The sequence below is a fragment of the Phocoena sinus genome, chromosome 1, assembly GCF_008692025.1.
Source record: "Phocoena sinus isolate mPhoSin1 chromosome 1, mPhoSin1.pri, whole genome shotgun sequence".
Taxonomy (NCBI): Eukaryota; Metazoa; Chordata; class Mammalia; order Artiodactyla; family Phocoenidae; genus Phocoena; species Phocoena sinus.
This window is the reverse complement of record NC_045763.1, coordinates 169,724,827-169,750,214: the sequence shown is the minus strand read 5'-3', so window position 1 is coordinate 169,750,214 and position 25,388 is coordinate 169,724,827. Positions and strand designations below refer to the sequence as shown.

The window sequence follows — 25,388 nt, the reverse complement described above, 5'->3', positions numbered from 1 at the left end:
GGCCCATGAGCCATGGCCGCTGAGCCTGCACACCTGGAGCCTGTGCTTCGCAACAGGAGAGGCCACAACAGTGAGAGGCCCGCGTACCGCAACAACAAGAAAAACAGACACAGGCTTGCTGAATGAATACAAAAACAAGACCCGTATATATGCTGTCTACAAGAGACCCACTACAGACCTAGGGACACATACAGACTGAAAGTGAGGGGATGGAAAAACATATTCCATGCAAATGGAAAGCAAAGGAAAGCTGAAGTAGCAGTACTCATATCGGTAAAATAGACTTTAAAATAAAGAATGTTACAAGAGACAAGGAAGGACACTACATAATGATCAAAGGATCAATCCAAGAAGATACAACAATTATAAATATATGCACCCAACATAGGAGCACCTCAATACATAAGGCAACTGATAACAGGCATAAAAGAGGAAATCGACAGTAACACAGTAATAGTGGGGGACTTTAACACCTCACTTACACCAGTGGACAGATCATCCAGACAGAAAATTAAGGAAACACAAGCTTTAAATGACACAATAGACCAGACACATTTAATAGATATTTATAGGACGCTCCACCCAAAAACAGCAGATTACACTTACTTTTTCACATGCACACAAAATATTCTCCAGGATAGATCACATCCTGGGTCACAAATCAAGCCTTGGTAAACTTAAGAAAATTGAAATCATATCAAGCATCTTTTCCAACTGCAATGCTATGAGATTAGAAATCAATTACAGGGAAAAAATTGTAAAAAACCCAAACACATGGAGGCTAAACAATACGTTACTAGATAACTGAAGAAATCAAAGAGGAAATCAAAACATACCTAGAGACAAATGACAACGAAAACACAACGATTCAAAACCTATGGGGTGCAGCAAAAGCAGTTCTAAGAGGGAAGTTTCTAGCAATACAAGCCTACTTCAAGAAACAAGAAAATTCTCAAATAAACCATCTAACCTTACACCTAAAGGATTTAGAGGAAGAAGAACAAACAAAACCCAAAGTTATTAGAAGGAAAGAAATCATAAAGATCAGAGCAGAAATAAATGAAATAGAAACAAAGAAAACAATAGCAAAGATCAATAAAACTAAAAGCTGGCTCTTTGAGAAGATAAATTGATAAACCTTTAGCCAGACTCATCAAGAAAAAGAGGGAGAGGACTCAAATGAATAAAATTAGAAATGAAAAAGGAGAAGTTACAACAGACACCGCAGAAATACAAAGCATCATAAAAGACTACTACAAATAATTCTATGCCAGAAAAATAAAATGGACAACCTGGAAGAAATGGACAAATTCTTAGAAAAGCACAACCTTCCAAGACTGAATTAGGAAGAAATAGAAAATATGAACAGACCAATCACAAGCACTGAAATTGAAACTGTGATTAAAAATTTTCCAACAATTAAGTCCAGGACCAGATGGCTTCACGGGTGAATTCTATCAAACATTTAGAGAAGAGCTAACACCCATCCTTCTCAAACTCTTCCAAAAAATTGCAGAGGAAGGAACACTGCCAAACTCATTGTATGAGGCCACCATCACTCTGATGCCAAAACCAGACAAAGATACTACGAAAAAAGAATATTACAGACCAATATCACTGATAAATATAGATGCAAAAATCCTCAACAAAATACTAGCAAACAGGATCCAACAACACATTAAAAGGATCATACACCATGATCAAGTGGGATTTATCCCAGGGATGCAAGGATTCTTCAATGTACGCAAATCAATCAATGTGATACACGATATTAACAAATTGAAGAATAAAAACCATATGATCATCTCAATAGATGCAGAAAAAGCTTTTGACAAAATTCAACACCCATTTATGATAAAAATTCTCCAGAAAGTGGGCATAGAGGGAACCTACCTCAACATAATAAAGACCATATACGACAAACCCACAGCAAACATCATTCTCAATGGTGAAAAACTGAAAGCATTTCCTCTAAGATCAGGAACGAGACAAGGATGTCCACTCTCGCCACTATTATTCAACATAGTTTTGGAAGTCCTAGCCATGGCAATCAGGGAAGAAAAAGACATAAAAGGAATACAAATGGGAAGAGAAGAAGTAAAACTGTCACTGCAGATGACATGATACTATACATAGAGAATCCTAAAGATGCCACCAGAAAACTACTATAGCTAATCAATGAATTTGGTAAAATTGCAGGATACAAAATTAATGCACAGAAATCTCTTGCATTCCTATACACTAACGACGAAAGATCAGAAACAGAAATTAAGGAAACAATCCCATTTACTATTGCAACGAAAAGAATAAAATACCTAGGAATAAACCTACCTAAAGAGGTAAAACACCTGTACTCAGAAAACTATAAGACACTGATGAAAGAAATCAAAGATAACACAGACAGATGGAGAGATATATACCATGTTCTTGGATTGGAAGAATCAATATTGTGAACATGACTATTCTACCCAAAGGAATCTACAGATTCAATGCAATCCCTATCAGATTACCAATGGCAGTTTTTACAGAGCTAGAACAAAAAATCTTAAAATTTGTATGGAGACACAAAAGACCCCCAATAGCCCAAAGCAGTCTTGAGGGAAAAAAATGGAGCTGGAGGAATCAGACTCCCTGACTTCAGACTATACTACAAAGCTACAGTAATCAAGACAATATGGTACTGGCACAAAAACAGAAATATAGATCAATGGAACTGGATAGAATGCCCAGAGATAAACCCATGCACCTATGGTCCACTCTTTTATGACAAAGGAGGCAAGGATATACAATGGAGAAAAGACAGTCTCTTCAATAAGTGGTGCTGGGAAAACTGGACAGCTACATGTAAAAGAATGAAATTAGAATACTCCCTAACACCATACACAAAATAAACTCAAAATGGATTAGAGACCTAAATGTAAGACCGGACACTATAAAACTCTTAGAGGAAAACATAGGAAGAACACTCTTTGACATAAATCACAGCAAGATCCTTTTTGACCCACCTCCTAGATAAATGGAAATAAAAACAAAAATAAACAAATGGACCTAATGAAACTTCAAAGCTTTTGCAAAGCAAAGGAAACTACAAACAAGACGAAAAGACAACCCTCAGAATGGGAGAAAATATTTGCAAAGAATGAACGGACAAAGATTAATCTCCAAAATATACAAACAGTTCACGCAGCTCAATATTAGAAAGACAAACAACCCAATCCAAAAATTGGCAGAAGACCTAAATAGACATTTCTCCAAAGAAGACATACAGATGGCCAAGAAGCATGTGAAAAGCTACTCAACATCACTAATTATTAGAGAAATGCAAATCAAAACTACAATGAGGTATCACCTCACACCAGTTAGACTGGGCATCATCAGAAAATCTACAAACAACAAATGCTGGAGAAGGTGTGGAGAAAAGGAAGCCTCTTGCACTGTTGGTGGGAATGTAAATTGATACAGCCACTATGGAGAACAGTATGGAGGCTCCTTAAACAACTAGAAACAGAGTTACCATATGACCCAGCAATCCCACTACTGGGCATATACCCAGATAAAACCGTAATTCAGAAAGACACATGCACCACAATGTTCATTGCAGCACTATTTACAATAGCCAGGTCATGGAAGCAACCTAAATGCCCATCGACAGATGAATGGATAAAGAAGATGTGGTACATATATACAATGGAATATTACTCAGCCATAAAAGGGAATGAAATTGGGTCATTTGTAGAGACGTGGATGGATCTGGAGACTGTCATACAGAGTGAAGTAAGTCAGAAAGAGAAAAACAAGTATCGCATATTAACGCATATAGGTGGAACCTAGAAAAATGGTGCAGATGAACCGGTTTGCAGGGCAGAAATAGAGACACAGATATAGAGACCAAACCTATGGACACCAAGGGGGGAAAGTGGTGGTGGTGGGATGAATTGCGAGATTGGGATTGACATGTATACACTAATATGTATAAAATAGGTAACTAATAAGAACCTGCTGTATAAAAAAAAACATTTAAAACACATTTCAAATGCTAATGTCTGAAAATACCAGAACTCAAAATAGAAAAAATACAACGGTAGTTTTATTGGCTGCCTGACTCCTCTATAATACGTGTTCTCCATATTTTGGCTTCATACTCTCTGATTGCTTCTTTATTTGACAATTTTGTTATATTTTCTAGAGTGAGAAGGAAAACTTTATTCACTCTTGTCTCTGGGAATGTTGATCTAAATTTCTCATTACTATAAGAAGTTAAATGATGTATTTCTATTTGCTTATGCTATATTATTGAGTTCATTTTTGAAAGGGGAGAGCTTCCATTTTGTAGTGGAAATGATGAGAATCAAATTCTCCATTTATAATTTACACGTGTGAGGTTTGGAATGATTTTCCATAGTCCAGATTCTGGCAGTTTGCACCCTCTCTCAAACTCTGTTTCTTTTCCACTACCCACATACTTCCAGAGCCACACCCCTTAGGATGTTTGTATTGCAATGCAGGCTCTAGATCTGCACCTTTATTTGTAACTCCTGGTGAGTCTGCACAGTGGGTGCAGGAATATTCCTGGAAGTTATTCCTACATGGGATTGCTAACAAATTTTAAATATACTTGGAAGTACCAGAAAAAATCCATAAATGTATACATAAATCTATACATAAATCTATCCAACTAAAATTAAATATATAGCTGCCTCTGCTTCTTCCTGTCTTGATCTGCAACATGTCCACAGCCACTCTCATACCACCCAACCCAGGTATGACAGAGGATAAGGCAGAGTATAGAGAAACAGTGGAATTAAGTGATATCTTACTTTTGCAAATTTTACAAAAAAAACATAACCACGTGAGCACATTGCCAGGGTCCCTCCCTGTGTCTTGGAAAGGGCCTACCAAAATGAGGGGCCCGAAGGTTACAGTTCATCAATTTCACTGTTATTTCACCTCTGATTGGACTACATTTTTTAAATTTACATCTTTATTGGAGTATAATTGCTTTACAATCGTGTGTTAGTTTCTGCTTTATAACAAAGTGAATCAGTTATACATATACATATGTTCCCATATCTCTTCCCGCTTGGACTACACTTCTGTACTATGTGCAAACCCTGCTGCTCTGGTTAAATTTGCTCAGATAAGTTTTGACTTTTATTTTAATTTGCTCTAAATAATCATCTGCTTATCAGATACCAAATCCAGCATTCAGACATTTAAATAAACCTTACTATTTTAGTCCTATCTTTAAAATTGAAGCACTTGGTTTTCTTTAGTTCTCTCTCTCTTATTTCTTTTACAGTTTATTTTATAAACTCAGGGTCTTTACTTCCATACAGTAGACTGGGTAAATTTTTAATGTATTAGGATATGGAGTAGAGTTTGTTCTCATTAGGTATTAAAAAGTAACCTGTATATACATACACATATGTACATGTATGTGTTTATATGTATATGTATGTATATAAACACACAAATGCAGCCTTGTGTAAAATTTCCAATACAGTTTTTTAAAAATAACATTTAAGTAATATTTATTGGGACTATTCTCTAATTACAAACATAAAATGTATTTAGTACCAAAAACCGGTAATACAGAAATAAACACAGAAGAAAATATTTGTTCATATTGGACCATCCAAAAGATAACCACTGTTAAAAATTTGGTATATGTTCTTCCAGTAATTTTATATGCATATATAGATATATATTATAGATAACTATATATACAACATAGACATATATATGTTTTTACTTAAAAATGGTATTCAATTCAGTTTTAATAGAAAAAACTCAAGTCAGAAAAGAATTAGAATAAAATGTATAACGAAAGTAGTTCCCATTTCCTACCTCAATGTAAAATGTTCCTCCATTTAAATATTTTAAATTGCATTGTATATAAACATTTTACACAAAAAATAATTAACAGCTAACTACTACATACTTATTTCTGTTAGTTTTGTATACGTTAATGTTGCTGGTAAGTTAATTGCAATCAATCCTATCAATTTCTTCATTGATTAAAGAAGACAGAGTTTTGAGGGGTTCCTTTTGATATCAGTAATTTTATTAATAATATAATGAAATCCAAAGCCTAGAAATACAAGGAAGTTATACCATTGCTCTAACTAGATCTGATGAAATAATTGGGTCTGTAATACTTTGTAGATTTAAAGATTTATTCCTATTATGATTGCTTTTCTATTTTCAGGACATTTTAGAAATACTTTTGATTGAGACCAGTTCTAAGTTAGATGCTATTATAACTGATGGCACAATGAAGAGGTGGAGTTTGTCAGCTCATGGTTCAACCTAGCTCTTCTGTGAGTTGAGAAGAATAACTTTATATAGATAAGTCCTGCTCTCTCTATATCCTTGATATTTAATTCACTCTTCTGGATTGGAAAACTTCAGAAATCTTTCAACTGAGTAACTGGTGGCCAAATTTTAAAATCTCAGGCTTTGGTATAATTCATCTCCTTTCTTCCCTTCTCTTTTCTCCTTTAATCTTCCTCTGTACCTCTTTTCCCAACCCTTGCATCCTATAATCAAACACAATTAGTATTAAAGCTAGGGACATAGGGAGAACAATTATACTTTCAAATGTTTCCTTAAAATGAACTTTTAACTAAGTCAGTGGTTAAGATACTGAATCATTGTCTAATGTAGCTGGTTTGGTCATTAAGACCACTATTAAGAGCATGAGTATTTCCTAACTTTTGAGTTTAATTTAAGGTATAGTCCCAACACAAGAAATCATCTATGACCTTAAGATTTTATGCAATATAAATTAGATAAATATTTTAAACGACATAGAAATTTTCCTCAATATTTTATGTATTTATTATAGGCACAAAAGAAACAACCAAAGAGGAATTACAATTGTTAATTTTAAAATATATGTAAAATTAGTTTCCTTTTGGTGTGACAAGCATGATTTTAAGTAGTTTAGTATGAAGTGGCAAGTTTTCTGTGTAACTAATTGTCTTGTCAATTGCCATTTCTATCTACTGTATCTTTTGACAGTTGGAAGTATTTCAGTCAAAACTGACTTATGTTATCCACACAGTATCACAACAGACAATAAAATAAAGGATGAGAAAATGGAAGGAAGGTGTGGAGAAGAGAGGAAAGGGAAAGAATTTATGTTTAAATCTTAATCTGTGAATATCTCTTGGACCTAAAATAAATAAGCTGCATGTCTTAACAGCTATCATTGTACTGAAAGGAAAGATTTACCAAAAGGATATAATTTTCCTTAGTTTAGAGAAAAATTATGTTTTCAAGATGCTTAGTTTGTTAGTCTCCTTAATGAGTTGAATTTCAAATTTTTTTTCTTAAATTTATTTGGCTTTATTTTCCACTTACTTTTAAATTAAACCATGTATATATACATATGCATATAATTTCAGTTCTAATATCTCATTGAAATAAACTGTAATCATTAGGATAATATAATTTTGTTGTACTCCTATTAATTATTTATATTTATGTACATAAGTTAACTTATGATCATCTGTATTACTCTTGAACTCACACCATTAAAATGATTCAATTTATCTTACCTGTATTCTTAATTATGTAGCCATACCGAAATCAACTTCTCTGTCAACTATTATCAGAATGTGAAAATTATTGTTGAGCTTTCCCTGACCTTCCAAGGCAGAGTTCTTCCTTTTTTTCTCCCTCTGTGTTTTAATATAACATTTACCACTGGTATTATGGTTACATCTACTTCAGCCTAATGTAGGTGAATTCATAAAAGAAAGCAATCATGTCGTTTTAATATCCCTAATACCAAAGTAGGCTCATAAGTAATATCAATTGACTAATAAATGAATGGTATATACACACGTCCTAATTCTGATTTGTAGTAATTTTAGATTCAAAATAAGAAAGGAAGCTTTTATTCCAATCTCAATTATTCACTAGTTCTTTGCATTAAAAAAAACTATTAAAAAATTTTTTTAAGATATAATAATTTTTAGTAACTGATCTTTATATTGCTAAAATATATTTGATGTTGTTTTTAAAAGGAAAAATCTTATATACAATGAAAAGGCATAGGGGAAGCTAACAATTTAAAAGGCTCCCTATGTCCCAAATCAAACCAGGTTATACAGGTAGATAGGGTGGAGCTGAAATTCAAACTCAGATCTGGCTGTCTTCGAAACCATGCTTTCTCTTTATGGTATGGTTCGAAGGGGCCTGAGAAAGGTCCTATCTCAAGAATATTTTCCTGGATGATGGCTGAAATCATATCTTTAAAGTTCTATTTATTTGAAGGTATCTAGTAGACAACATATTCAGCATCATTAGCCTTTAATCCCTGTGTGAATTAGCTCATCAGTTCCTTTAGACATCAGGAGGTAGAAGGCATAAGTCTAATATGCAAGACCCTCTCACAGGAAGGCAAGCAAGCCTTCATGGGCACTTCTGGGCAGCTTTTAGGCAATGTGTTTGCCTTGTTAGGAAAAGAGAGGAGTCAGGCTGGGTACTTGTCATCTATTAAGTATTTTCACCTGTGAGGCATCAGCTGAAATTTTGAAACAACAGAATCCTGTTCAATACGGAGTTAACACATTGTTTTGTGATCATATTATTTGAGATCAAGAGATAGCTATAAGAACACAAATGTCTTTGACATCTCACTCTTGATCTAACTAGTAATGTTTCTTTCAATTAATGAATGCTCATGTCAATGAAAGAAGTGGGCTTGTTATGTCCCAGATGATAAGACGGAAGCTTTATCTATTGGTCTGTTCAGCACTGTCTGAGATGTCAATATAGTTAATGGCAAAAGTGAGGCACGATGTTTGCCAAAGCACCGCTACGGAATAGTCAGGGCAGAAACTTGGTTGGGAAGGGAGAGGTGATAAAGAGCCCAATACCTAAACCCACTTCTCCCTGCCCGAGTTCAGAACAAGTTGAGAGAAAGATAGATGGAGACCAACAGTATTAGTTTTATTAGCAGTGAGAGCTGTATTGGAAGTTTGCATCTGAAGCAATAATACACTTGCTTCTACTTAATTTTATAATTAAATCTTCTTCCCCGTCATAAGCAAAGCAGGAGAACTGAGTCCATCCTTGTGAATCTTAAAGCAAGTGGAAGTAAAGGATATGTGCTTTCCCATAGACAGGCTGACTTTCAAGAAATGGGAGGAAGGGGCTAAACTAGGCTGGACCAGCTCCTTTCCTGATGTGCCAGACTGAGAGCTCACTCCTTGTTCCTTGATACAGTGAAGGGCAAAGAGAGGCCAATGGAAACATGAGGAATAGGAAATATGTACTCCCACAGATTAGATTTATAGGCTTGATGAGGAAGCAGGGTTAGAGGAAGGTTTTCCTAAGAGTAGAAACTCGTACCTGTTCACAGAAGAGCGACTTGCAGCAGAAAGCTTGAAAAGACGCGAGAGATGAAATAACTAAATAAGCGTGGACCTGGAAAAGGTGGGAGAGGATGTGATGATGAGCATAAAGGTGTAGGCTGAAAGAGACAGAAGGAGAATTTTGCCTCATAAGTCAGGAAGGAATAAAACAAGTGTAGGATTGTATATGGATACTTGTATAGCAATGGTTGGAGGTTGAAGTAATTACTGTTTGAGGACTTCAGTGTCCTGATTGATCTTCTAAAATAAACCTGAGAAGAAGCATAGGCAGAGGGCTGTTTAGGTGCTCGGAGGGACTAGGTAGATTTGAAGTCCACAAATATGTAGTATCTCCAGCCCGCCTGGTTTATATGATTTATTCCAGCAGTTAGCAGTAGCCTGAGCTTGTAAGCATGCAGAATAATGGTAACAAGAGCTAACATTCATTGGAGGCTTACTGTGAGCCAAGTGTTCTTCTGATTCCCTTACATGAATTACCTCTCTTCATTCTCATATACCACCCTGTAAGGCAGACAATTATCCCCAATTCATTGATGCTGCACAAAGAGATTCAGTAAGGACCCAAGGTCAGTGTTAGTATGTGATGGTCTAGACCAGGACTCATAGTCACAATGAGTGCATGATACTACCTCTTTTAAAAAAAAATAGCATTTATTGAGTGCTTTCTTTGTATTAGGCACTGTTCAAAGTGCTTTAGCTGTATTCATGTGTTTAAACTTATACATGACCTGATGAGATAGTTCTGTTATTTCAGAGGACATACCCATGTTGCTGTGAGGTTAAGTAGTATAGGCTAAGATCACAGAGGAAATAAGACGTAGAGTTGGGAATTCAGATTTAACTAATTAACCACTAAGTTATATTGTACAGTTGAATGGATTCTGGTTTGGGGCATGGGCATGTAGATATGACAGGATGGTGGATGTTAGGGACTTGAGTCATTAAAATAATCAACCATGTGACTCATATTAGTAGGAGAAAAAGTGAGGGCAAAAAGGAGACGATAGATTAGGAAAAACTTGTGGGATCCCTGGACTTGAGATCTTTAGGGAATCAATCTTATGGTCAGTAAAAATAAGAATGTGAGAACTAGTAGACTAGAAAGTTAAGAGGGTGAGATATTGGTGTCTAAGCTTACTGCATTATTAACACAGAGCAGGTCTGGACGATGGGTTATTGTAGGGTGTGGCTAACACTGTGTAAGGGTGAAGGTCAGTGAAGGTGAAGAAGTCAAAGAACTGTGAAGATAAACTATTGGAATGGTTGCCCATCTGTGTATGAAATCACCTAAAATTATGCCAGAACACATAGTCGAAGGAAAGCCTGAACCACGGTGCCAAAGGCTCTCATGAATATGGGGAGAATGACCAGCAAGTCTGGGACATAAGGAGGGAGAAAAAAAGAGATATTCAGACCGCAAGAAGGTAGATTTGACAGTGGTTTGAAAGTGACATTGGAGAAATGAGATGATGCAAATCTCTCCCTGGTCACTGTGATACAGGGAAATACTGAAATGTTTTGCTCAGTAAGGCAACAAAGGAAGTGGTGCTCTCGAGGAGAAGGCAGCTTCAATTGTAATAAAAAAAGGTAGAGAATGTATTTATTGAAAAGCTTGAGGGCATAGGGAAGTGGGTTAGCATAGACCGGAGACGGGATCCACAGGGCAAGGCAGAAAGAATTATAGGCAAGGGAATCAGGAGTGTTGGGAAAAGTAACAGGGTTTTGAGGATGAGTATACCAGAAAATGTAAAGGAGAGCTGTGATTAATTTAGCAAAAATTTATTTGGGCATAATCAATTTGACCAAAAAACAAATAGTTGCTTGATCCAGCTATCTCCTATTACGGGGAAATTTAAGTTGCTGTGCTTATGTTTTAATTTCAGTTAGCACAGTGATATTATAGACTGGAAGTGAATTATGGATTAAAAAGTACAAGGGCAGTACTATTTCCTCAAATCTTGAAAAAAAAATCACATACAAAGTTGTAAAACCACCCAGTAGTACACCCATAAAAGTAGAGACTAGACTATTATTCGTTTTAGACCAGATCAGTTTTTTTCATCAAAATATTAATTAGCCAACTTCTTTTAAAAAAATTACTTTTCTGCTAATTATTTTGTGGCCAAATTATGTTACCACTGGAGGGGCTTACAGTTTATGTAGTAATAAAAGATAGTAGGGTTGTAAAGCATATTGGATGGGATTTTCCAGGCTCCCTACCATCGAGGAGACCAGAGCAAAATAGGAAAGCACAAGAGATAACCTAAAAAAGTTAAAATAAAAATTTTATTGGAGATAACGTACAGAAAAGTAAAAAAATCCTAGTCACCCAGTTCAGTTGTCACAAAGTGGCAGGTATAATCTGTACCTAATAGGTCCTAATTAATAGTTTCCAAACGAGAAGCCACAGGTCTTCAGAACAAAACTACGCGAGAGCACAGTGATCTGAAAATGCGGTGGTCTTTAGGATATGGACACAAGACTGTAGCCAACCAGATAAAGGCAACATAGCATTCCATGCCCACGAGGCAGTCAGTCCTATACTTCGATACAATTTAAAATGACTTTCTCTTGTTTGCTTAAAAAAATCCTTCTTCAAGGACTCGTGGGATAGCAGTTTTTTGCAGAGCCCACACTGGGAATAAAGTGTGACAAATGCTCCATGCCACTGGTACCTTTTCTTTAACAAGAGAAAATTTTCATTTACTTGCCTGTTTCTATAATGCCAAGTATTTTTCTTTTAGCAACTAATTGTCTTGGAAGTCATCTTTTAAACCCAAACTATGGAATCATTTTCATATCAAATCATCTGTAGAAGAACCAAGCAGGGGAAAATACTAGGTTTCCAGACGGAGTAGAAAAAAGGTGTATAATGGAAGGTTTCTAGGGGGATGGTGGTCATAAAAACATCCTTCACTACGTTTCTTCTATTTTCCTCAGGGGATGCAGGCTTCCTTTGTGTGTATGATAAGCCGGTTCCGAAGGTATGGAAATTGTATATCAGAGGAACCACAATAGGGAGTTTTCAGATCACTGTGAATGGAGTTTCCACTTCCACTGCTCTACTGAGAATAACTCTTGATCGGGTCACCCAGGAATCTCCGAATTATAAATGCATGTGACCTCTCGGAGGTTTGCACACTGCTCACCCCACCAGTGATCTTGTAACCTTCTTTGGCCTTAGTGACACTATAGTCAGCTTTTCCTCCCACTCTTTGGTCATTTCTTCTCACTTTTCTTCAATAATCCTTATGTATCTTGTTTACTCTATCATGTGAGTGCCTATATAGTTTTTTTAAATATCAAAGTTATTTAAGTTTCTGTTCCTTTGTACATCGTCTCGTTTTCTGGGAATGTCTTTCCTCACTTTCCACACCAAACAAATCCCTTCTCCTCTTTCATGATCCGGCTCAGACACCAGACATCTTATGCCCACGGAATGCTCTACTCCCAGGATGGCTATCTCTCCATGTCAACACTAATTTCAGTATTTTATAATTATTTATAAAGGCTGTGACTCAAATGGAAAGACAGAAAGCAAAGCCAAAGCTGGAGAGACTGCTAAGGTAGCAGACAAAAGAGAAGGTAAAGGAAGCCACACTGGTGGTGGGTAGATGGGGTTTACTGCAGGTTGGGGAAAGGAGAAGGTCTAGAGACATTACGTAAGTGGGAAAACAAGCCACTTGCGTCCAGTTCTTGCAGGGATCAGTAAAAGACTGACCTGGCATTTACAGATAAAGGGAGAAAGGAATTGTTTAATGGGGAAGATTTCCCAGAAAATCTTTTACATAAAATCTTTCTCAGAAATTCTTTCAAAATGCAATATGGTTAAAGGGAAATCCTGACTGGGGAAAAACAACAAAATATTCTTTCAGCCCCAGGATTTTTTGAGTCATCATGATATTGCTATATTTTGGAAGCCTCAAACCAGCCTCCACTTCTTTTTTCTTCCCCACATTCAATGGATTACAACATGATTTCTGCCACAAGAACAGAATCTGCTTCTGCAGAGGTCACCTGTCACCCTCTAATTACCATTCCAGGTGTACAGTGTCTGTCCTTATGCTGTTCCACCCTCCCTGACATCTGACCCCGGTGACCTCCTCCATGAAACCACCTTCGCTCTGATGTCCTGCCCCCACCCCCACCCCGCTGTTCGCTCTTTCCATTGACCTTCACTTCGTGAGCTCCCCTTCTCCCACTTACTTCCTATATACACATCCCTAAGACTTCTTAGAAAAAAGTCCCTCAGTCTCTAGTCTCCCCTTCAGTGACTCCATCCATTTTCACACCTTCAGCCATTTTTATTCAGAAAACGCTCCAGTTGCTAGCTATGACCTCTTTCCTAAGTTCCAGACTGCTCCGACAATGCCACACTTGGACCTTTCAACCTGAATGCTTTGTGGGAAGCTCAGTCCTAACATCCCCCAAACAGAGATGAACATTCCCACATAACTGCTCTTCTTGTGAACTCTTGCTGGGGTTCTAAAGGCAAGATTTTCTGTAACTCCACACTCCCTTATATTCGTCGTCTTCTTTTTTTTAAACATTTTTATTGGAGTATAATTGCTTTACAATGGTGTGTTAGTTTCTGCTTTATAACAAAGTGAATCAGCTACACATATACATGTATCCCCATATCTCCTCCCTCTTGCGTCTCCCTCCCACCCTCCCTGTCCCACCCCTCTAGGGGGTCACAAAGCACCGAGCTGATCTCCCTGTGCTATGCGGCTGCTTCCCACTAGCGATCTATTTTACATCTGGTAGTGTACCTTATATCTTGATTAACCTATTATCCATGTCTTTTGATTCTGTTTCTATAAAATACTCCCTTTCCATGTCATTCTTCTATTTCCACTGGCCTTTCTTCTTACTTCTGAATAAACAGGCTTTGCTTCCTTTTACAGCCTTCTGGTCTTATATCACTTATTCAGATAAACATGGATTGATTGTCTACTCTGAGCCAGGTATTGAGATGGGTAATAAGTCAGGGTTCTCAGCTGTTCTTTAAAAACAAAACTAAGCTAATGCCTAGACACGTGCTTCAAAGATTCCACCTGAGTTGATCTAGGGTGGAGCTTGGACATAGTAGTTTTCAAGTTGCCCAAATGAACTTACTGTGTAACCAGAGTTGAGAACTACAAACTTAAGTATATAAACGTCAGGAAAATGGGCGTTATTCTTACCCTGATGGAGCTTAAATTCTAGTTGGGGAGGTAGACATTAAAGAACAAATAGTCATATATGTGAATAACTTAAAGTGATAAGTGCCATGAAGAAAATGAACAGGGAACTTTGGGGGAAATAATATAGTAGGACAATGTGTATGGGGTCACAAAAGGTCTTTCTAAAGGAGTGATATTTAATGTGAAGTTTTAAGGATGCGTATAATTTGGCCAGGCAAGTAAGCAGATGGAAAAAACCTTTTTGATGAATTTGAGTCATGGAAGAGCCTGGCATGTTTTGAGGAAATGAAAGAAAGCCAATGTGGATGGTGTGTAGTGACGGATGGTTAGAGTGGCTTAAATGAGATTGGAACAGAACAAAGGACTTTGTTAAGAACTTGTTAGGTTTTCTTAGGTACATTGAAAAGCGATTAAAGTCTTTTTCTTTTTAAGATGTTTTTTGATGTGGACCAATTTTAAAGTGTTTATTGAATTTGTTACAATGCTGCTTCTATTTTATGTTTTGGTTGTTTGGCCGTGAGGCATGTGGGATCTCATCTCCCCGGACCAGGGATCGAACCCACACCCCCTGCATTGGAAGGCGAAGTCTTAACCACCGGACGGCCAGGGAAGTCCCCATTTATAGTCTTTTAGGGACCAAAACCATTTTTTAATTTGTAGTTATTACTCTGGCTTCCCTGTAGAGGGTAAGAGGGGTTCAAAGCAGAGCAGATGGAGGGGGACTAAATATAAGTTTGAAGCTTGTTTTAGGGTAGTTTTAGGTTCGCAGCAAAATGGAGTGGAAGGTCTAGAGATTTCCATGTACCTCATGCCTCTGTACATTTCTTTATCTAGATTTGCCTCTTCTGGACAGTTTACATAAATGGAATTATGCAATATGTGGTATTGCATCTAACTTATTTAGCATAATGTTTTTGAGATTCTTCCATGTTATAGTATATATAAGTATTTCATTTCTTTTTATTGTTGAATAGTGTTCCACTCTATGGGTAACTGCATTCTGTTAATTTATTAACCTGTTGATAAACATTTGGATTACATCGAATTTTTGGCATCTGTGAATAATGCCACTATAAACATTTGCATGCAAGTCTTTGTGTGGACATATATTTTCATCTCTCTTGTATCAATTCCCAGGAATGGGATTGTTGTGTTATATGTTAAACATGTGTTTAACTTTTTTAAGATAGGCTGTTTTCTGAGTAATGTTAGGTTCACAGCAAACTTAAGCGGGAAGTTGCCATATAAAGTCAGTCCTGCATATCCTCAGATTCTGCATCCGTGGATTCAACCAACCATGGATTCAAATATTCAAAGAAAAAAAACCCCAGAAAGTTCGGAAAAGCAAAACTTGAATTTGCTGTGCATAGGCAACTGTTTACACAGCATTTACATTGCGTTAGGTATTATAGGTAATCTAGAGATGATTTAAAGTATTGGGGTGTGTGTGAAGATTATATGCAAATACTACGCCATTTTCTATAAGGGATTTGAGCTTCCTCGGATGCTGGTATCTGTGGGTTTGGTGGGGGGGATCTTGGAACCAATCCCCTGAGGATGCCAAGGGACGACTGTACTGTCTACACCCTTCCCACATCATTACCACCCAAAGTCCATAGTTTATATGAGGGTTCACTCTGGGTGAAATATTACACCCTACTCTCATCTTGCTTGTATGGTTTCTGAGGAAAAGTTGGATGTAATTCTTATCTTTCCTTCTTTATAAGTGAGGTGTTTATCCCCTCTGCTTCTTACAAGATTTTTTATCTTTGATTTCTTGAAGTTTGAATATGATATGCCTAGGTGTAGGGGTTTTTTTCGTTTTGTTTTGCTTTGTTTTGCTTTTTGGCATTTATCCTGCTTGGTGTTCTCTGAGCTTCTTGGGTCTGTGATTTGATGCCTGACATTAATTTGGGGGGAATCCTCAGTCATTGTTACTTCAAATAATTCTCCTATTCCTTTCTTTCTTGCTTCTTCTTCTGGTTTTCCCATTATGTGTATGGCAGACCTTCTGTAGTTGTCCCACCATTCTAGGACATTCTGTTACATTTTTGTCAGACTTCTTTTGCTTTGCTTTGCTTTTCCATTTTGGACATTTCTGTTGATATGTCCTTTCCTCAGCCATGTCTGGTCTCCAAATAAATCCATCAAAGACACTCTTCATTTCTGTTACAATGTTTTTGATCTCTGACATTCCTTTTTGATTTCTACTTAGAATTTCCATGTCTCTGCTGTCATTGCCCATCCATTCTTGCTTGCTGTCTACTTTATCTGTTAGATGCCTTATCTTATGAATCATTGTTATTTTGAATTCCTGGTCTGATAATTCCAATACCCCTGCCATATCAGAGTCTAGCTCTGATGCTAGCTCTGTCTCTTTCAACTGTGTTTTTTGCCTAGGTTTCCACTGGGTCTGTTTCTATACGCTTTGTGCACCAGTAGGGCCTGCTTCAGACTTTTACCTTCTAAAGGAGAATGTGAAAATCAACAGATCCACATCATATGTAGAATTAAGTGCAATCTTGCAACCTTCTAGAATTTGGCCTCAATTTATCTTCACAAGCTCATTTATGACTATAGCTTCATGCTTAAACTGGCCAAAGTGATGTTCACTGAACAGTGGCCTATGTTTTCCCACAAATATGTCTTTGATTTTACCCTTCCCTTAGCCTGGACTACCTTTCTTCCTTTTATTATTGCCAAAATTTGGGCTTCTCTGGTGGCGCAGTGGTTGAGAGACCACCTGCCGACGCAGGGGACACGAGTTCGTGCCCTGGTCAGGGAGGATCCCACATGCCGCGGAGCAGCTGGTCCTGTGAACCACGGCCGCTGAGCCTGCGCGTCTGGAGCAAGATAATTATTGCCAAAATTCTACCCATCTTTAGAACAAATTCAAATACTTTTTACACACGGTTTTCTAAAGGGTATATACCTTTACCATAACTTTTGGTGTATACTTCTTTTAAACAGTTATTAGAGGACACTTACTACAGGCTGGTTGTGTTATTGTCAGTCATAAAGTCATTCTCCCCATGCCCCCTCCGAGAACAGCTTGATGGGAGTGATCACTTTTTATTTATCTCTGTACCCACCTTAGATCCAGCAAAGTGTTCCTAAGTTAGAAGATGCTCAATATTTATTGAATTAAATTAGTATATGGAGAATGGTATCTTATTTAAATTTCTTCATTTTAATCAACATTTCATGAGAATATTTTAACATATAATAATGATTAGGATATCCGAATGATTTATAAAAATCATTTGTTAACCTAATAAAGCTGGCTATATCTGGGGGCTCTGCATTTAACGTACTCCCTCTATAATTTGACTGAAGACATTTAAACATATTATTTCTTAATGGAGTGAAAGACGAGAAAAAGCATTTGTAGTTTAAAAAAAAACAAAACACTCTTGCCTTAGATAGATAAGAACCATACCGAATATATCCTTTGTGAATCCCTAATGTTTCCATGAAATTATTATTCCTTCTGGGATGCTGTATCTGAGGGTTAACATGACTGTTGTCTGTATCTGAGAAATGACCATGTTTCCTTTTAGTTCTCAGCAAGAGTAATTGAACGTAGACTATCTTACTAAACGCCGGCCTGTGACAGTGTGTTAACACTCTGTCTCCTAACGCCAGGGCAATTATTTGCGGAGTGGGATTTTTATAAATCCCCTGGCACTAGTATGTCCCGATAATTATGATGAAGAGCATCGGTCAGTGTTGATTCAGCAGTCCCCACCCCGGCAAATATTTCATTCGCAGTTCCCTGGCCCACTTCCACTTTTCTAGTTATTAGAGACCTTTACTACTCTTCTGTGCTTGCCTAGTGTCTTATATTTTAAAAGCATTTTTTACTAAAACTTAGAACTCAAACATATTTTAGGCAGCCCCCCATGGTTCATGGGGCAAGAAAATACTTTTTTAAAATCTTTTTTTTAATTGAAGTATAGTAAAATTTACAATGTTGTGTTAGTTTCAAGTGTACAACAAAGTGATTCAGTTATACATATTATTTTCCATTATAGGTTATTATAAGATATTGAAGGGAAAGATACTCATTATTTTATAATAACTTATAAGGGAAGATAATCTGAAAAAGAATATATATATAACTGAATCACTTTGCTGTACACCTGAAACTAACACAACATTGTAAATCACCTATACTTCAATAAAAAAATTTTTTTAAAAATTGAGTATAGTTCCCTGTGCTATACAGTAGTTCCTCGTTGTTCACCTATTTAATATATAGTAATGTGTATTTGAAGAAAATACTTTTTGCTGTGTAATTGTCATTTGCAAAAGTAAAACTTGAATTCTCCCACGTATCCTGTAGAGTTCTTCATTCCTAGAATAAGCAGTTACTTTGAAATCATGAGAAATTACTGTTTCTAATCTGATAAAAGCTGAAATTGAAGCACTAGTAATCGTGCTATGGGAATTATAGGCGTACCCGGTCCTGTTTCAAATTCTTTTTATTTTACAGAAACTCGTTTTAAAAGTAAACCTCAATAACAAAGAGAAGAGAAAAAATTAGACTTTGGCTTCCCGCAGGCAATTACAAAATAAAGGTCAGTGTATGAGTGGAAAATGACCATAAAAACATTCTTCATGAAATACAGCAGTAGATGCTCCAAATATAACAAGTATATCCATTTGTTTTCAAGTCAACTGCATTTTTTAAAGTACTTTCCCTTAGAATTCTTCAGTAGAAGAATAAAAACTGAGAAGAAAAGAGCCAACTGATATGATAGATTGTTAGAAATATGGAATGGTTCAAAATATTAATGTAATGCTAAGGGTGACCGGGTAACAAATGGTACATTTGCTCGCTGTTCAACCTGGCATAATTAATATTCTAGGTCATGCTTAAGTTCCCATGATGGGAGGTCTGAAGGGGGGAAATTCAAGAAAAATATATATCTATTATATAACTCATTGCCTTTTTTTTTTTCCTTTCATTTTGACGAGTCAGAATCACAGCCTTTAAAAAAAATCAGTGCTTTCACACCTCATTTGCTGTATTCACCACTGGGCCACCAGTCAGCAGCCGGGCCTGATACAGGGAGGTCAGTAAGAAGCTATTAGCAGAGTCCTCTCCTGAGATTTCTTGGGTCTTATTGAGTTGAATGTTAGCATGACAGTACTGCAAATAACTCAGTTGTAGCCTTCTTCTTTTTTTTTTTTTTTTTTTAACAGTTAGCACAGATTTCCCCATAGTGTTGGTCACTCTAGAAAATTATTGCTGAAAATGAAGTCCCCAAAGCTAGCTTGGCATTAGCCCTTCTAAGTTGTGAAAAATGTGAAAACGGAAAAATATGTCATAGTCCCTGAGGATTAACTTTGTCTTCTGTGACTCATAGTAATACTTTTTAAAAAATCCATAGCAAACCATTATTCACAAAGTGGCTTACAAATTAATGAAATATAGCAATTGAGACAATAGTTCGGGTAGTTTTGTTAACGTAAAGAAATAATCATTAAATGGATACTATATTAATGTAAGTAGATAGGGTCTCTGCTTGCTGTAGGGATTGAGGGGGGCTGGACCGTTTTCATTGACAAAAGTTAGCCAAATGTATTAAATTAATTTCTAAAATACTGACACCTTGAAGATTTTAAATGATACATTTTCCATTCAATTAAAATATATTTTCTATCTATATATGATTTAAATTGCAAAGAGAATACACATGAGGAGATCTCCATATAGGTTGCAAAATATAATTTAAGAAAGCTATCATGTCTACTGATCTATTTGCATTTCCCATCTAGCCTATGTATACATGTGCATGCAAATGTGAAGGAGATCAAGGAAGATTTCTAATGGGGGTAAAGTTAATAGCTGGTAGCAGTTATTCAGGTAGATAGATATTTTAAAATGGTAAATTATAATCTAGTTATATTGTATGCATTTTACCATTTTAATCTGTAAGATTATGGTAATGATAAACTAACAGACTTCAGTTAATTAGGTCATCACTAAACAGAATGGTATTCTCTTATATCTCTTTCATAGACTATGTAGATTTAGTTCTATTTTATGTTAGAATAGTCTTTTTAGTATAAAATTTATTGTTTTTCTCTCATTACAATTGGTATAGTCTCATCTTAGAAAATCACCCTAAAAATCATCTTAAAAATTACCATCCACTTAAAAATTACTGTTCACCAAAAGCTATTTTGAATACATATGTGTATTAATTTTCTTACATTAACATCATTAAAAATATCTGTTTACGTGTCCACCTTGTTCTGTATTTAGTATTATAGTAAGAGAATGTTAACATGACATTAAAAATGGCTTATACAATGCCTATAATGTTTCCAATACTTTTATCTTATGTAAACTGTATAGGGAAAAAAGTCTCAAAGAAGAGCCAATTCAAGAAAAAATTTAAATAGGTAAATATATTTACATTAACTTTTTCCTTAGCGTAGGAAAAATTTGAATTGAAGATGACTCAGTGGGTCTGTGATAATTTAGTTCTAGATCACAATGTATTCAAAAGCAGATTAAACCTGAAGTGTTAAGAAAGATGAAAAGGATATAATCTATAACTTTGAAGGAAGTCAATCAGATTTTGAAATAAACTCAAACATTTTACTAAAATATTTATGCGGCTCAAGAAAGTAAGAGTAAAATAGAGACTTTATGGGCCCTCTGAACAGTGCATTGTTTTTCTACATAAGCATTTAGCATTCATTTTTTGAGTGTCTGCTATGTGTTAAGCACTTTGCTAGGCCCTGGAGATGCAAAAATACCTAAAATAGAGTCCCTGTGCTCCAGCGGCTTGCTTAGGGAAGATGGACACACAAAGATAATTTTGAAGCAATGTAATAAGTAGTGTGATAGAGTTGTCCCCAGGCAATTAAGGAAGCATTGGGGATAGGACATGGAATCTAGCCTGAGTTGGTATTAGTTAGAGGTTTATACTTACTGAGGAGTTAGGCTAGAAATATAAAATTTCCTAGCATAGTTTTTCAAAGACAACTACCGTAGGTAGTCATAATACTTTGGACTTGCTTATTTCAAGAGGTAAATATAACAACCAGAAATATTTATGGATATGATGGTGGCATGAGAGAAAAGCACATTTTTAGGAAAAACCAGAGAGGTTTAATGGATACATTGTTTACATTAGTCTAGAATGTCTACAGAGCAACTAAACAAGCCATCCTATCGTTTAAAATATAGCTCTTCTTTATGAATATGCATTTGTATATAGGAAAGGGATAAAAATATAGTTCTAAGCAGTTTGTGTCTTCAAAGATCATTGAATTTTCAGAGAGTGGAATGTGCTAAACCTGAATTTAACATTCAACCTGCACACATCTATTGAACCTCCATTGCACAACAGTCACTGTGTTAAATAAGTCTGGACTCTTTTGATGCCGTGTGTGACAAGGTCAGTGATAGACAGCAAGGGTAATGTGATGATATAGATATAATGCTCCTAACCATGTGAATGCAACTCATTAAATACCGGGTGTTATTTTGCATGATTGTATACATGTGTATACACATACATATATATACACACATGTATGTTTGTATATAATATATATATATACATATACCAGTTTATTATTTTAAAGAACTTAAAATGGTGGCCGTTAATTAGGCTGTATAATGAATAATCTTTCAAATAATCCAATATTTATTAAGTTCATACTTTGTACCTGAAACTGGTTCAAGCATTATATATTTGAGTTTGTGTGAGTGAACGTATGACTTACAGAGCTGGTTAAGTATACCTATACATAGTTAATGGTTAGAATACAAAATGAATGCCTTAAGGTCCTGTTATTTTTTTCTCAAGTACAATTATATCAAATATGCCATGTGTAGCAGATAGAAACTATAGTTTCTATTAGTTGTTTTTAACATGTTTAGTCTTCAACCATGAATCATTCTGAAATTGTTGGTCTGGGGACAAAGTGTATTTTATAATATCCTTAGACTAAAGTCCTCCTCTAATTAAGAACTAGAGTTGTAGTTTAACATAGTCCTTAAACATATGAAAATTTGTATGGTACAACCTTATCTTCCCTTTATTCTATGTGAAAATGAAGGATAAAAATCAAAATGATGGGCTTCCCTGGTGGCGCAGTGGTTGAGAGTCCGCCTAACGATGCAGGGGACACGGGTTCGTGCCCCGGTCCGGGAAGATCCCGCATGCCGCGGAGCGGCTGGGCCCGTGAGCCATGGCCGCTGAGCCTGCGCGTCCGGAGCCTGTGCTCCGCAACGGGAGAGGCCACGACAGTGAGAGGCCCAGGCCTGCGTACCGCAAAAAAAAAAAAAAAAAAAATCAAAATGGTGTTGTTCTTCTTTAGATTCCAGGTATGTACAACTCACCTTTCAGAAAAGATCCTGATCCATGGGAGTTGCGGTTACAGCAGGCAAAGCCTTTAACACACCGAAGACCTAAAGTGAAGCCGAAGCACTCCGTCAGCCTTAGCAGCTGGCTGGCTTGCACAAGTGCCCGGTCCTTTCCTCGGTCCGGAATTCTGCCACCCATTGATAGGAAACGATGTCAGGTACTCATTAGTCTTTTTTTTTTTTTTTTCAGTTTAACTTTTCTGTCTTCGTACTTTTATTATTCACTTTTTTCTTTTTTATTGAAGTATAGTTGCTTTACAATGTTGTATTAGCTTCTGCTGTACAATGAAGTGAATCAGCTATATGTATACATACATAAGAATTGTGTCAGTGATTGTATTCTGTTTTTTTAAAAAAAGTTATTGTTTTGTCTTTGTGGAACGAAAAGAAAATTAATTTTTTACAGAATCTAATTTTTTTTTTTTTTTTTGGCTGTGCTGTGCAGCTTGTGGGATCTTAGTTCCCTGACCAGGGATTGAATCTGGTCCATGGCAGTGACAGCACCGAGCCCTAACCACTGGACTGCCAGGGAATTCCCAAGAATCTAATTTTAAATAATAAAAATGAAGTACATTTAAAATATATATCAAAGAAATAAATATTTCCTTGGCATTGAATTTTATTGTTCTGGGTGTGAAATTAACATGTAGGATTTTTGGCTAGGATGTAACCTTTTTATGTAACAATACTGTAATAACTGTACTTGTTATAACCTGTTGTTGCTAGAAAAATCCTATGTATTATCAAATTTATTTAATTTAGCCTCTCATCTGATGGTTCATATGATTCTATACATTTGTAAACATAATTTGCATGGGAGTCAGTTAAAAAGTATTAGCTGGAGAATTAAAGAGGGCCCAAAACAATGCAAAACTCAAGCAAAGACAAAATCTTCACTATGGATTAGAATATAGCATGATTGGCAAATGACTTCCTAGGGCTAAAGGGTGGAGTGGGATGGGTTGTGATGATTGTCACTGTCCTAAAAGTTCCAGAGAGCAACACTTCTGTCACCCCCAGAGAGCAGTTCTGTCACCCCCAGAACTGCTGCCTCTTAGCTTCTTACACAGGCTTGCCTCTGTGTATCTACTGCTGTATAATAAATTATATTATATTTATGTATAAAGCCTGATGGCTTAAACCAACACACGTTTCTTTTCTCACAGTTTCCATGGGTCAGCATTGTGGGTACAGCTTAGGTGAGTGCCTCTGACTCAAGATCTCTCATGAAGTTGCTGTCAAGGTGTCAGCCGGGACCGTGATTTCATATAAAAGCTCAGCTGTGGAGGAAGGAGAGGAGGGTAGGGAGATCCTCTAGTAGGGTCACTCACATGGTTGGTTGTTTTCCTGTCTCTGTCTCTCCTCCCTCAGTCTCTATAGCGCTCCCCTCCCTGGAGGAGGGAAGTGCCAAGCTTCTAATCACTTGGTCTTTCTGGTGACCAGTCTCACCCAGAGGCTATCTAGGGACTCCAGCCTAAGTCACCTTATTAGCTTAAACTCAGGTGTATTCTTGTTATGAGTAACAAAAGATACTCCTATCATTGGGAAATTGCAAAGGTTTTAGGAGCTCTATGCCAGGAACCAGGGACAAAGACCAAATATATATATATATTTTTTGGTACGCGGACCTCTCAACTGTTGTGGCCTCTCCCCTTGCGGAGCACAGGCTCCGGATGCACAGGCCCAGCGGCCATGGCTCACGGGCCCAGCCGCTCCGTGGCATGTGGGATCTTCCCGGACCGGGTCTCAAACCCATGTCCCCTGCATCGGCAGGCAGACTCTCAACCACTGTGCCACCAGGGAAGCCCTATATTTCTTATTATACCCACATGGTGTAAATATAAAGACACATGGAAAATATATATACATTTATATAAAGGTATACATTCATATGTATGGGGAATACACATCTGTATGGAAGATTTTATATGTGTGTATATACATACACATATACATATACAGGTACACATACCCACATGCATACTCGTAAGGTACATTTATCTAACATACCACAAAATAATTATCCCTGCTAATTGTTTCCTTTCCCTTTCCTTCTTTCCCCATCTCCTTCCTCCTTACCCCTGGTTGTCCTCCCCCACCCCCATTATATCCTCTCATCCTTCTTTTCCTTCTTTCTCTTATTTTTCCTTCTTTCCCATCTTCTCTTCCCACCTTCTCTCTTATCATCTTTGACTTCTTCCTTTCTCCCTTCCTTCCCTGCTTTTTTTTTTTTTTCTTTCCTTTCCTGTTTTCACAGAATGGGATTCTTAATGTGGTTTTCTTTGACTGAACCCCATTTCCTGTACTTATCTATAATAAAAAGGTACCCACATCACTGGGGACATTTGAGATTATATATACTACAGTCCAAATGATACTGTTTATACTCTAACAGTCTGTCTGCACTTGTGAGGTGAATTTCTT

At 36.6% G+C, this 25,388-nt stretch overlaps 1 protein-coding gene across 2 annotated transcripts in view; it reads left to right on the top strand.

The window, feature by feature from the left end:
• Positions 1 to 25,388, top strand: part of SPATA17 (spermatogenesis associated 17) — a 191,923-nt gene that overhangs the window by 91,267 nt on the left and 75,268 nt on the right. The window contains exon 7 of one of the 2 annotated variants that reach the window (XM_032626480.1): positions 22,919 to 23,122. The exons of the other annotated variant lie outside the window; for it this stretch is intronic. Coding sequence (XP_032482371.1) covers positions 22,919 to 23,122 — 204 coding nt within the window. The remainder of the gene's footprint in view (positions 1 to 22,918; positions 23,123 to 25,388) is intronic. 2 annotated transcript variants of the gene reach the window in all.